The sequence below is a fragment of the Thamnophis elegans genome, chromosome 2 (genome assembly GCF_009769535.1).
Source record: "Thamnophis elegans isolate rThaEle1 chromosome 2, rThaEle1.pri, whole genome shotgun sequence".
Classification (NCBI taxonomy): domain Eukaryota; kingdom Metazoa; phylum Chordata; class Lepidosauria; order Squamata; family Colubridae; genus Thamnophis; species Thamnophis elegans.
In genome coordinates this window covers 80,456,107-80,471,415 of record NC_045542.1, presented here as the reverse complement: position 1 = coordinate 80,471,415, position 15,309 = coordinate 80,456,107, and the positions used below count along the sequence as shown (strand labels likewise).

Here is a 15,309-nt window from a genome sequence, read left to right as displayed (position 1 = left end):
TACTTGCTGTAAAAAAGCATCTAAGTCACTTGACTATCTTTAAGGGGTCTCATCCTGCCTGCCAGTCATCTAAATCTGTCTCAACTATTTTGAATGAGATGTAAACATTTGAAATCTGGGTTAGTTGTAGATTTCTGTAAAATGCAACACCACATTTATAGAGGAAAAACAAAATGAAAACAAGAAAGACCTTACATCTCCATTCATCAAGTGTCACATAAAATTAATCGCTTGACAATGTCGTATATATATATATACACACATACATACATACATACGTACATACATACATACATACATACATACATACATTTATTATATATAAATATATAATAGGGGTTTAAAGGGGAAAGGAAAACAGAACAGACATGTAGCATGATGGATTATTTCACTTTTGAAGAGATATTTGTTTTGAATAGATGAAAATGTAGATTAGCAGCCCTAATGGAAACCTTTATCAGTGCACAAGGTTAATATTTTCTACAAACAGAAACTTATTTAAGTAGATCAGTGCCTTTGAAACAATTTAATGCCATCTTGTGGTCAATTGTGTAAATGAATTCAATAAATAAGAACCAGATCAGATTGTTTTTGTGTATATATGGAGATAGTGGGAATATTTGGCAGATCTGGGACATACAAATATCACAAAACAAATAAAGCAGAGAAGAATATCATATTATTTCCTGGCTTATCTCAAGACTACTTAAATCTTCAGAAAGATATTTTACGTGAAGGGAAGCACTCCTTCAAAATAAGCTGTTGCGTGCCACAGTATTCATTATAAACAACCATCAGTCACAATGTTTCACTTCAGTTGGCAAAAGTGACTTTTGTCAAAAGCAAGTAATCAGGCTGACTGGCCAAATTCAATGCTTTGTGCAGGTAGAATATGCTATAATTAGATAGAGTGGATAAATTAAAATAAGATTAGATTAGACTGAATTGGATTGGATTCAGATATAGAGGTAAAGATAAATATACGTAGATAACATAGATATAGACAGAAAGACTCCTTGACTTACCACCATTCTAATGACTGTTCAAAGTTATGATAGCCCTGAAAGTTACTTATGACCATTCCTCGCACTTACAACTATCACAGCATCCCAGAAATAATTGGCAACAATCATGTATTTATAAGAATTACAGCATCCTGGAGTCACGATTGCCATTTACCACCTTCCTAAGGAGCGTCCAATAAGCAAAGCCAACTATTGTTTCCTTAAAGATAGCACAATCTTTATGCCAATAATGTGTGTGTATGTGTGTGTGTGTGTGTGTATGTATGTATGTGTATGTATGTATGTGTGTGTGTATGTGTATATATATACACACACACACACATACATACATACATATACATACATACATACATACATACATACATACATAAAATAAAAATAAAAATAAAAAATTGGCCATAATTCATTTAATGACCACAACCTTTAATGACAGAAGTTCTGATCCCAATTGTGGTTGTAAGTCAAGAACTGACTGTCAGATGGTATATATAAATATGTCTCATGAATATCTCATAAATATATAAATATCTTGGAATTCTGACATATGAGTTATGATTACAATATACTCATTTTGCTATCTTCTGAAAGACAGAATATTGAGATTCAGGGTATATTACTATTGATTTATATTGCTATCCATTGACTTATATAGCTACCTTTTTTATACTATTTCTGAAACTGCATTTATCTTTCACATCTATGATCAAATAAAAATTAAAATAAGTGTCATTATTATGCCAGCAGGAACTTACTTTGTAAATGTGGTTTCTACTAAGGGTAAGTAAAATATAATTTTAGACATACTGTGAATACTTAAATGTTGGTAATGGGGACACTATGTAAGATCTGCCAAAACAATGTGAAAGTAAAGCCTTCTTCTAGCCATATTCCTGGGAACTTCACTGACAAATAACATCATGGAAGCTGTTTGCCACTCCCTTCTTTGAGGATAGATGTCAGCCTTCCAGTCTATCTGTACTCCTACATAATCTTCCATTCAAGTCCTAACCAGGAGCAATCCTGCATAGTTACTCAGCCCAGCAAGATCAATGAGGTGTGGGTAAGTAATCTTTGTATTATTATGGCAATTGGGACCAGAATTGTCATTGCTAAGAGATGTGGTCATAAACATGATGTCATGTACTATGTTACTTAGTGATGACAGTCCCTATTGTCATCATTAAACAAGGACCACGCAGGTCATTAAGCAAGGAAGTCATACGATTGTGAGCTCCTCCACTGACTTTGCTTAAGGGAAGCTGGCAGGGGACCTTAGAACCCATGATCATGTGACTGCAGCTCACTGGAATGTGATAATCGCAAGCCAGTACTAAGCAACTGGATCACAATCATGTGTCTCTGGAGATGCTGCAATGACCTGAACTTTGAGGGCCTATCATAAGTTCTCCTCTTGTTCAGCACTGTCACAAGTTTGAACGATTACTGTAAAAGTAGTCGTGAACCAGGAGTTACCTGTATTAACGTTGTTACATATGTTACCTGAGGCACGTATGTTACCCAAGACCAATTTTAGCAAAACAAAAATTAAAACGCATCAAGGAATATTTAATATGAGTATCTGTAAAGAGAATTCTATTAGTCATGCCCCCAATGGAGTTTGATGATGAGCTGACACAAGAACTGACAGCGAGTGGGAGGGCAGCTCTGTTGGCCTTGGAGAAAACTGGGGAAGGAAAAAGTCAGGCTTTTCAGAATTAGTAAGGCCTGCAGGCAGGAACAGAGGCAGGATATACGGGAGAGACAGAGCTCAGATGAGGAGCAAGAATCACCCCCTCCTGATGCAAGGGTTCGGAAAGTGCAGAGAAGGCGTGATCAGCGGAGACTGAGTACACTGCTTGCGAGGAGTGCCCCACCCATCTTTACCAGGCACGCCTGGGGAATGAAACTTAAGGAGTTGTGGGGAGGGGCATTTGTCGGGAACAAACACTGAGTTCCTGAAGTGTTGCGTGCCGACATTTGAACTTGCCAGGGTCCTTGCATTCCTTTTGGTGCTCTGAATTAATTACCTGGATCTTTTGCTCCCTGAACTCCTTGATTTGCTCTCGTTTTGTCAAATACATTTGGGATTTATTGCTGTGCAGCCTTGGTGCAGATAGCGCAGGGCTGGACTAACTGCAGCCAGAGCTGTTTGAGATTTGTGTAGGGGTTTGTTATCACTCTGCTCTGGGACTTGCCAGAAACGTGGGAGCGTTGGGGGAGATTTGGAGCAATAAAGGGGTGGTTTGAACTGCCAGCTGTTTGTGCCATTCCCTGGCTCATCACATCTACACTGGAGACAAATTCCTTGTGTCTAACCACACTCGGCCAAAATAAAATACAGATAGTTCTTGTCTTACAACCTTTTATTTAGTGACTGTTGTAAGTTACAACGGCACTGAAACACTTTCAGGCTTATGACCATTGCTGCATCAAATGAGCAATTTTTAGACACTCAGCAACTGGCTCATATTTATGATGGTTGCAGTGTCTCGGGGTCATGTAATCACCTTTTGTGACCTTCTGACAAGGAAAGTCAATGGGGAACAACTGTGTTACTAACTTACCAACGCAGTGGTTCACTTATCAACTATGGCAAGAAAGATCATAAAGTGGAGCAAAACTCACTTAACTGTTTCACTTAGCAACAGAAATTTTGGGCTCAATTGTGGTCATAAGTTGAGGACTGCCTCTATTCTTTTCCATTCCATAAAAATGGGGTATCAAACTCAAGGCCCATGAGTGCGGGGTACTTAGATCTGGCCCACAGGGCTGCCCTGGAAACAGCAAAGGATCGGCCCATGGTGCCTCTGCCAGCGGAAACAGAGCTTGTGGGGGCCACTTCATTGGCAGAGGGCTGCAGGAGGCCATCGCAGCTGAAAACCGAGTTCACAAGGAGCACACATGGTCCCCGAGCTCCCTTTTCCCTGGCAGAGGGCTGCAGGCTGTTGCAGCCGAAAATGGTGATGTTGAGCTGGCCACACCAACCCTGACCACGCCCCCCCCTCCTCGACGTAAAACACAACCCTGATGCAGCCTCAATGAAATCAAGTTTGACACCCCTGCCATAGAGAATTCAGAATTGATGGATTTCACATACAATTACTGATGTATACAAAACAATACTGAAATCAGCTAAAGAGAAAGAGAGAGGTTACATCATCATTTTAGACGCATGCTATGTCTTTCTTTGTTACCCTTTTTTCAAACAATTATATTTAAGGGTGAATCCTTAAAAACTACATAGTAAAGATAATAGACTCTAAATAAAAGCTTTTCACCTAAAAGCAAGAATTTCTTATCCTTAGTTGAAAGAATCAGTAACTAAAGATGAGAGAATCTGGATTTCTTTTATCCTATTTAAGCTTTAGCATAAGAATAATTAAAACATAGAGGAAATTATATGAATCTAGTCAATATAAAGACATCTTATATATTATTTTTATACTTATTGCTGCAGAGTTTAGATCAGAAAACTCCTTTTACAATCTAACATCAGCCATTTTATAGTGTTTTCCCGCTGCACTGTATTTCTGATGCATAACAACACTTGGGAAGAACAACTGGAATTCACGGAAGATTGAGGTATGGAAAACAAAATTGAAATAATCTCTGCGTTTGTGTCAATCACTTTCTCTCAACTCAACTAACAGAGTTGTTATAGGGAAAACAAGAGGAGGAAGGAATATAGGTATGTTTGCCATCTTGACTTGTATATGAAAAGAAGGCAAGATAAAAATTTAGAAAAATTCACAGCAAATAATTGTCAAATATTTTGCACTGGTTAGAGTTCATGCTGTTACATTCTAGGTAGTAAATTATAAAAATAATAAAATATGTCCGGAGAAGGACAAGAATAAGGTCCACAGATCTGGGAACAAATTCCTATGAAATCAAGGAAACTTGTACCCTTGGCTTTAAGGAGGAAGACTATGAGAAGATAGGAAAAATCTCTTCAGATACCTGAAAGGTTGTCACACAGAGGGCCAAGATATGTTGTCCCAAAATACTTAAAACAGCATAATAGTTTCCAGTTATCAAAAGGCTAATTTCAACTGAACATGAAAGCAAGGACAGCTTTTTTGTAGTAACGAGTAGCTGAAAAGTAGAACCAATTACCCAGAGAAGTGATTGGAGGCAGTTCAGACACAGGCTGGACAATTATCAGTCTGAGATGTTTCAATCTCCATTAGATCAAACAGAGTAGACATGATGCAGGTATCATCAGCTAAGGATCTACATTTGGTGGCTTCCAGGAGAAATGAATTATTTGCCCTAAAGTGCACTTTATGGAACGTTCTTCCCCCAGAAATCAGATCAGCTCCTTTTCCTTTTGATACAGGTAGTCATCAACTTACAATTGATTTCAGGTAGGATTGGATTTTTGGTCATAAGTCACTATAGTTGTAATTTGAGGCACCCACATTTCTGGACCCAATTTTATGATATTCTTTGTACTAGTCATTAAGCAATTCACCATGGTGGTTAAGCAAATCCAGAGTCATTAATCAAACGTAGGTAAGTGCAAATACATTATTCCAAATGGATACTTTTTGCCAGAAACCAGAAAAAAATGCCAGAATCCACAAATCATTATCATGTGGCTACAGGATGCTGCAACCAGTCAAAGGGAGGCCAGTTACTAAATGCCCCAAATACAGAAATATGACCACTGGGGGAGTGGCATGACATTTTATGATGGTCAGAAGCGCTTTACAAGAAATAAAACACTTGTTTTGGGCCCATGGTAATTTCAAAAGGTCATAAGCCAAGGACTACCTGTACTCCAAAAAAAGGCCTCAACATCTGGCTATGTTATCAGATGTTCCCAGGCAAAAGGAGACTTGTTTAGATGGCTCTAGTAATGAGGTGGCCATTTTTAATCCTCCCTTTGCTTATATTTGGTTTTCATATGGATTTTTATGTTTTATACCTGCTGTTTTTAATATAATTGTTGTGGACCACCCAGAGTTGTTTTTGGTGAGATGGGCAGCTATATAAATTTGATTAATAAATGAATAAAGAGCTGGATTACCCTATTAAGCAAATTTGGAATCAGTGACCTAAATGGTTGCTTCTAATTCTATAACAGACCCGAGGCACAGCTCATCAGCACTGTTAAATTTTCTGAAGCAAGTTAATCCTAACTTCAATCTAGGGGAAAAGATTGTACATCTGCTCAAAACATATTTTTATGTTTCCAGAGTGTGGTCACAACTAACACGATATATGAACTTGACGCACCATCAGATTTTGTGAAGAGACATGTTTAGTTTGAAAATAGGCAAAGTTACAATTGGATCACCGAGCAAATCTCATTTGAACAGGAAAAAGGGAGGAAGCTTATTTTCTAAAGCAACACCCTTTACAAACATTAGAATTTCCAGGTAGGTACAAAACAGTATGTCATTGGGTCATTGTTACAGAGACATTTCCTTAACAGATTTGTCAATGTCTTCGACAACAGCAGAGCTTTTAATATACTGGAAATTTTGTTAAAAATTCAGGGAAATATTCAGAGATATGTCTGCCTTGAAAACTGTCCATGTTGAACTATATGTATATAGCCCAGTCAAATATCAAGAGCTGACTACAGGAAATGTTTTATGACTGTTTTGTGTGTGCTATGATAATTTTTTGTCATAAAGTGTTTCTAAAAATTTGCCACATTTCAATTCCATGGGAGTCATGGGACCTGAATTTTTAATTCTGTAAGTTAGCCATTTGAGGTACCTCGGTTTAAAAGTTTGCCTCTTATGCCCAGTTTTTTATAGACATAGAGCTTTACTAGTATACTAGACAACCTGGTCATCGTTTCAGAGCTATCTGCTTACTAGATTCCTCAATGCCTTCAACAATGGCAGAGCTTCTAAAGTACTGGGAAAGTTCTTAAAAATTCAGGGAGGTACTCAGAAATGTATCTGCCTTGAACAGAGTCCACGTTGAACTGTATAATATAAATCAAACATCAGCAGCTGACCACAAGAAATGCTTTATGGCATTCTGTATTAGCAGTATATAAGTAGATATGCTTTCATACACTTAAAGCTACTATTCCTTAAGAGGGTGGTCCTTTTTAGTGGTAAAATCATTTACTGATGTCAGAATCAAAAAATACCAATAAGTTCAAGAGATTTATTATCAATGATTGATGACATCATAATTGAATGTTTACAAGGAAAGCATGGAAAGGGGGAGAGAGACAAAGAAAAGATTTAGCTAGGCCACTAAAATGAGATACTGGAGAGCAGATGATAGACGTTTCAAAAATGAAAAATATGACCAAAACAACAATGAATTGAACAATGCCTAACAGGAACATACAGAGGAATTGATAAGACATACATGGCAAAATTACACGAAGTCACTGGATGTAATTCTATTGTGTGTGTTAGGCAGAGTTCCTCAACCTTTCCAGATTGGTGGCCCAGAGTGGGGGGGGAGGGGAAAGAGGGGATGATTTTGTGGGAGGGGCAAGCACATGTGCGTGCGAGCATCTGCGGCATTCCCAGCAAAGCATTCCCGTGTTGACCCGCGAGTGGGGCTGTGCGCGCGAGTGGAGGCACAGACCAGCCAGCCATTCATGTGGTCCAGTACTGGACTGTGGCCCATAGATTGGGGACCCCTATGTTAGGGTGTGAATTACTGTATTTTAAAATGAATGCAATTCAAAATAAAGTATGCGATGAGATTACACTGTTAGAAACACTTGTGAATATCTATTCTCTTACAACAAAAATCCAATAGAAACTAAAAAGAGTTTACATGTACGGAGCTCTGTAAAATTGAAGGTGCCTGTTTGCTTAAAAATTGCCTATCCTTTTATTCAACTTGAATAGAATAGAAATAGTTTCGAACTAGATCATTTGATCTTAGTATGAGTAGAAATCAGGCAGGGAAGTAGTAATTATTTCTTTTACTCCAGTTTCATTTCTAAAAATTCACAGCTAGAGGGCAATAAAGTCAGCATATTATGCAATCTATAATTAAACAACTTGTGCACCCCTATTCATATAAAGACAAAAGGAAAGCAAGAATGTCCAATATCAAAAATTCACACATTAGGAAAAAATGTCCCTTTTAAAACTGTAATCAGAAGCACAATGAATGCAAAAAGGAAGTGCCGTTTTCTAAAGATGTTTTTCAGTTTAAAAATTGTTAGAGCTTACAGATATGTCTATATACAATATCTGTTTATGTTGAATCTATTGGAGTTCCAGACACAATGTTTTCAAGTCTTCCAAACAAAATTATGTTCAGATGACTATGACTACAACTCTTCACCAAAATATGAACCTTGGTTATCCTCTCCTTAAGTGTTTTTTCATCAATATGAAAAATCCAAGGATTTACTTATTTGTTACATTTATGTATTGCCAATCTCATTATGCAGTGACTCTCAGCAGTTTATAAATGTAAAGATAAAGGAAAAACCACAGCACACTTACTTAGGGACTATGCACCACATAGTTTCAAATACTGCTGTACATTTTAATTTCTGCTCCAGGCATCAGTGCCTACCATGTGAGCCTCTCAACAAAGTAGCTGCTTTTCACACATACAAATTGTTTATGCTCAGCAATCCTTAATGAATAGGGATAGCATTCTTCAAAAAAGAGAAAGAAATGATACCTGGATTCCATGTAGAGAAGAATTTCTCTATCTGAATCTGATTTAATCTGATTTAAGAGTTTTTAAATCACCTGTGCTATTGTGTTTCTATCTTTGTTTTTATCTATCTTTCTAATGTTCCAATGTTCCAAGAGTGAAAACAAGTGAAAACATTACACATCAACTTTCTCTAAGCCATATCTAGCCACTGTAGCATGTGGACAAATCAGGAAATACTCAAATATAAACACAATATGCACGATTAGCATTTGTCCTCTTTTGTGAGCTAACATTGTACAGACTTGTTACTTGCAGCTTATGTAATAACCAAAGCCACAAATGGATTTTAACATTCTCTAATTTTCCATCACTGCAATCCAACCTGGAATATTGGGGCCAGTGTAGATTTTTGTATCTTGCAAGTTGTACTATTATTAATCAGTGTTTTTGGACCTCTCCCTTAAAAAAGGATTTAGGAAAGTAAATCCCTGCAAACTATACCAGCAAAGTAGTATAATGCTAATCTTACCAGAGTTAAAAATAGGTATCATCTGGCTTCTGTCTTATTTCAAATGTTTGATTTTGACTTTAAAAATTAATGATTCCTAGTCCAAATGCATTTTGGAGGGATGGTTTTCTCTAAATTGCTTTACCTATGTTGGAGTCTATGGCTGGATGAGAATACAGCAACAATGGAAACTATTCTACGCACCTCATTTTAATATGGTTGTAGCTAATAAAGAGTCTGACATGCATGAATTAGTTATACACCAGTTTTGATGGAAGCAGTTCGAATTCGATAAAATTAAACCAGCTTTGGGAATTATCCAAGGCAGAAAAAAAATGTATAAAGAAACATAGAGCAGCTTGGTAATGCAAAACAGGCATAAAACAATGAGCATCCTTCCACCCGGAATCGCTGAGGAAGGGTGGGAAAAACACGCAAACTCACACAAAAGTTCGCGAGCACTTTCTCCCCCCACCCTCCTCCAAAAAAACCCCTCTCAAAGGGAAAAGAGGAACGAGGTTGACCGCATTTTATGCGACAGCTGACAGGGAAGCAGAGAGCCGCGGCCGAAACAAGAAAAGCAGAGGATACGCTCGACGAAGATGTTTACAGCCATGGCTTCGACGCACTCAAAGGCAAGTACGCCAAGGAAAGCGGAGCTGCACACACACAAGGGGCTTTGGAGCGGAACCGACTTAAAACGAGAAGGACGTTTGACCGAGCCGCCGCCATTTTTTTTTGTCTCCCAGCTCCAACAGCTGAGCTGCATATACTTTTTTCAGGCGGGCGACTGCTCCGAGCGGCTTTTGTTTCGAGTGCAAAGCAAACAGCATTCCGCCCCCTCCCCTCAGCTTGCGTTTCGGGAGCGGAGGTGCTGCTGCAAGCGTTGGGCCTTTAAAGAGGGGGGGGGGTGAGGAGAGAAACGGGAGACTTGGCCGCGTGCTCGCGCCAAGCTGTACAGAACCGGGACTCTTGGGGGGGGGGGTGCGAGTGGAGTAGCGCGCGCTCACTCGCGATCCCCGCTTTACCTTGCGGAGATAACTGGCCACCACCTGCTCGAAAGGATATTTATAAACTCCCTGGGCCTCCACGGTCACCCCCATGTTGGGGCACGGACGGAGCCGCCGCGGCCCCTCCCTGCACACTCGGGCGGCTTTTTTTTTTTTTTGGCAGACCAGCAGCAGCAGAGAGCCGCCTGGGTAGGCCCCTTCTCTCCGCCAGGCGCCAGCCCTCACCCGCCGCTGAACTACGTAAAACTTTTGTGACGGGCGGCGGCATCGCTTGCAGGACAACCCCGTCCTATAGGTCACAATGTAAACCCAGGGCCAGACCGCGGAGGGGGAGAGGGGGAGGAGGTCGCTGGCCCTTTTCCAAAAGCGGCGCCTTCTCTCGGACGTCCCGAATGATTCTCGGAATTTGCCGGCCGCGACCTCAAAAAAAAGGAGGGGAGGGGGGGCAGCGCGGATTATAATTCGGTGTTAAAGCCCGCTTTTTTGGTTAAACGTAGAAATGCCGCCTTTAGAGAAAAAGGATTGACGTATGCTCTAACTAGGAAAAACGCGCTTAGAATCCAATTAGGCTTTTCCCACGTGCCTTTCGCCACACCTCCTGCCTCCCCCTCCCACCCGCATGCGGGTCAAAGTTTGCCCGTCTACTTCAGAGCGCTCAAATAAAAGAGGCAATTCCCTCCGGGTTAGCCCCTCGGTTACTAAGTGCTGTAAAAAGGAAACGGGTCTTGTAGATACAGCCCTGGCGTCGTCGTCGTGGTGGTGAATTTGCGCCGGGCAGCAAATTCCCTTTCCCACAGAGCCATGAATTCGGAGCAACTCGGGATCGACCCGCGTTCGCAGGCGGTTCGGAGCTTAAGGCGGCGCTTGAGCTAACGCCTGCCGGCAACTCCATAAAGAAACATTTCGTCGGCTCGTCTGGGTCCTGCTGCTCCGTTCCCAAAGCGGGGATTTTTATGGAGGTGCCGGCAGATGTTATGTGGGCGGCGACGGCACCGTCTCCGAATAATATTTTCTGCGTCGAATCCGGATGAAGTCATTTCAGATGATGGGCTCAACCTTACGGGGAGATTTATTTTTAGCTGCGAATAAGTATTTTGTGGTAGAAAATTACCGCGCTGTATTTTATTTTATTTTTAAAGAATGATCTTAGGCAAAAGGAGAGCCTGGCAGATCGGAGTGTCTGGTTTTTAAAAAAAACCTGTTGTCAAATTAGCTCAATAATTGATGTTAGACCATCTTCCACTTTCCCCTACAGCCTGCCACTCCCAGAGTGGTTACTTGCTTCCAGTCAAAGTTCAGGTTGCCTGTACCAGCGGGGAAGCCCTTGTTTGAAATGAAATATATATGATATAAAAATGCTTACTTATAGATTATAAAACAAGTGGCACAGCTTGCAGTCTTCTGGTAGTTGTGCTACTGAATATTGGAAGCAAATCACCAAGGAAAAAAAGTGCAATTTCTCTTTTATGATGGGAATTGTGCATAAACGGATCCAAATCCCATTAATACTAGTCTAACTCATTTTGGTACGGGCACTGCCCTTCCTCCTCAACCCTTGACTACTCTAAAATAATAGAAAAAAGATCTACAAATCTTAATAGATCAGAAGCAACATCACATAAATCCATCACTGAAATACTTAATACTGCTATTCTGAAGTAAATATGATTGAGGGTGCAAAGTTTTACTGTCAGAAGTAGACAGAAAATTGACATTGTGGGGAGTGGGGGAGAGTGCAGTGAAGAACAGTTGCTTACAATGAGAGATCCCAGCAGTAATATTAGGACAATTACCACAAGGATCCATAACCTCAGTACAACTGCCTAGAAGGTCCCTTTCCACATCTCTGCCCATCTTGTAAATGGGGAGTCATCATTTGATTGATTTGATTTGATTTTATTGTATTTCTATGCCGCCCTATTCCCAGAGGGACTCAGGGCGGCTCACAAACCAAGTAAGGGGGGGGGGGGAATACAAGCAGGAAAAAAAAAAGAAACAATGGACAAACAACACCACAATTTAAAAACAATCAACAGCCATACAATTCGAGCGGGGACAGGAACTTATCAGCCCCAGGCCCGTCGGAACAGCCAGGTTTTAAGGGCTTTGCAGAAAGCCTGGAGGGTGGTGAGGGTCCGAATCTCCACGGGGAGCTCGTTCCAGAGGGCCGGAGCAGCCACAGAGAAGGCCCTCCTCCGGGTGGTAGCCAATCGGCATTGGCCAGTGGATGGAATTCGGAGGAGGCCTAATCTGTGGGATCTAATCGGTCTGTTGGAGGTAATTGGCAGCAGGCGGTCTCTCAAGTACCCAGGTCCAATACCAAGTCAGCTATTGACTTGTAACTCGGGTGGGTTCCAGCCAGTGTTAACTGTGGGTTCGCTCATGCGTGCATGGATGCATGCTGCACATGCATGCATAGTTTAATAAAAATTGTTTTGCACATGCGCAGAACTCAAAAAAAGATGCCGTGTCCAGCCTGGGATGCTGCCGGTTCTGCAACCCAGCCCAGCATACCATTACCGTTTCAGTCGAACCAGGCCGAACCGGTAGGAACCCACCTCTGTTATAACTACAGTAGATTGTTATAGGTGAAGTGAGGTGGCACTTTCAGACATTAACCCATTTGACAGTTTATTCTGGGAAAATTAGAGCAATGAGTATGTAAACAGCTTTTTAGAAAAACAAGTATAGAGCTACAAGATTGTTCAGACTGCAAAAGTCTGAACAACCACTAGGTGGCACAAAAGTGTTATTTTCTCCTGTATGTTTGCTGGCACCTAATGGTTTTCCATCCTACATATGGAAGTCCTAAACAAGGGGATTAGAAAGCTAGGCACTAAAAAGTCAACATAAGTGCTGTGTGTCTGTTGCTAACTCAGAGTGGCGTCTGTATTATGAGGCACTGAACTCAGCTGTGGAATTAATAAAGCTAGTAGAGAAAAAAAATAATTTTGCAGTGCCCCAAACCTTTCTGGCAGTTCTAGCAATCCATATCTAACTGCATGGATAAACATGTATTGACTTCAAAGCACCATAGCCATTACTAATCACTCCTCTTTTATTTATAATACTTTTGTAGTGGCCTTTTTATTTAGCAAAAGCTATCCCTTGGCAATTTGTAAGCTAAAGTCTTGTTGCTCAAAACTTAAAAAAAACACTGTAATAGGAAATATTAATAACAGTGAAAATTAATTTAGTTAGAAAATTGGAGAACACAGTCAGTTACACACATTAAAAAAGAGTCAAAGAGAGAGAGTCATGCTTTCATCGCATGGCAAATCATTGCTCAGGGAACAAATCATCTCAAGAAAATCTTGTGTCACTTGCGCTCATCAACATCATTGATCTTATTGGAGGGCATGTAAGTAGAGCTGATTTTAGAGACTAGACAGCTATCAAAAGCTTCCATTAACAATGTTCAGAGATAAATATTGTTGCTTTTGTAGTCCAATTGCACACAAGGGGAAGATCTTAGCAGGCTCAGGGGAGTCATAAGATCTTCAGGGAAATTACAGAGAAAACAACGATTTAAGGAGGCAATTCCTCTCTCACCAGGAAACCAACCTGGTGAAGATTCATCATGTTCAGTGGCCTTAGAATGATGAATGTCTACTACATGTGTGGAGGGAGAAAACTCAGGAACTGACAGAATGGGAATGATGTTCCCTTCCAAAGGGAGATACCAGGTTATTACCCTCAAAAGTTGCATACCGTATTCAAACTTGTACTCGGTTACAGGCAGGGGGGGCTCCTGCCAGTTCTAACCTCTTCTATAGAAGAGGTTCCACAAATCTACAGTGCCGTTTAGAACTGGTTCCAGGTCTCTCCCCCTGCCCGTCTGCACATCATCAAAATGAAGAGCGAGAGGAGGAATTTTGGGAGTTGAAGTCCACAAGTCTTAAAGATGTCAAGTTTGAACGCCCCTGGGATTTTTTTAAAGGGTTAGGGGTGCAAAGGTCTTGTAACTTGACAGCTTTAAGACTTGCATGCTTCACATGCCAGAGTTCCTGAGCCAACATGACTGGAGGAGGAATTCTTGGAGTTGAAGTCCACAAGTCTTAAAAGCTGTCAAGTTTGAACACCCCTGGGGGGTTTTTTCTAAAGGGTTAGGGGTGCAAGGGTCTTGTAACTTGACAGCTTTAAGACTTGCATGCTTCAAATGCCAGAGTTTCTGAGCCACTCCCACAAAGCAGGCCACACCTACAGAAGAGTTTCTAAATTTTTTTGAAACCCACCACTTGTTACAGGCTACTTGAAGTCTTTGAGAATTTAGCTCAGTCTCCACTGAAGCAGTGTTATCCTTGTTCTGCCTTCACTGTTCATTTCTAACACTTTGGTTAATAGAGGTTATGTATTTTCAGTGTAATTATAGCACTTGGGCTGACACTATATCTGATATAAAAAGGTAAAGGTTTCCCCTTTCCAGTTGTGACCAACTCCAAGGGGTGGTGCTTATCTCTATTTCTTAGCCAAGAGAGCCAACATTGTCCAAAGACATTTCTGTGGTCAGTATGACTATATGTCAAGGTGCCCAGAACACAGCTTACCACTAAAGTGGTGCCTATTTATCTACTCTTACTTGCATGCTTTCAAATTGCTAGATTGGAGGAACAAGTGTTCACCCCATCACACAATGCTTGGGTCTCAAACCCTGATCTGCTAGGTTTCCAGTTGACAAGCTTGTCATCTTTAACATTTGAGCCATCACCTATACACACACCCATATGTGATATAGAGGCCTTCAATGTAGGCATGTTTAAATTTTTAAAAGATGATTGCAGTCTTGACTGAAGAATTGTAAAACTAAATAGAGTACTGGTCCAAATTATCATCAAGATGCTACAAGTGATAGGCTGCATATCCCATTGATGCTCTAGTCCAGGGATGTCAAACTGGCAGCCCTTGGGGCAGATGCTTCACGCTCAGGCCAGGCCCACCCCAGCTCCGCGAAGGGAAAAAACATTGTGAAAGGTCACATGACAGCAATGTGACGTGACGAGTTTGACATCCATGCTCTAGTCAATCCTGGAGGCAACTGATACTACCCAAGAGAAAAGGGATAGAGAAAGGCAGAGGTAGCCACTGAGAACAGCTAAAATGTGATTGGAATCCCACTCTTTGCATACTGTACTGTATATCACATTGCACGTATACAAAA

At 40.7% G+C, this 15,309-nt stretch overlaps 1 protein-coding gene across 2 annotated transcripts in view; it reads right to left on the bottom strand.

Annotated features, from left to right (window-relative positions):
• Positions 1 to 10,748, bottom strand: part of PRELID2 (PRELI domain containing 2) — a 42,104-nt gene extending 31,356 nt beyond the window's left edge. The window contains exon 1 of one of the 2 annotated variants that reach the window (XM_032209245.1): positions 10,170 to 10,748. In XM_032209245.1, the coding sequence (XP_032065136.1) occupies positions 10,170 to 10,244 (75 nt within the window). In that variant the 5' untranslated portion in view covers positions 10,245 to 10,748. Of the gene's footprint in view, positions 1 to 8,654; positions 8,773 to 10,169 lie in introns of those variants that run through there. The other variant, XM_032209246.1, reaches the window with a different exon arrangement.
• Positions 10,749 to 15,309: the final 4,561 nt, after the last annotated feature.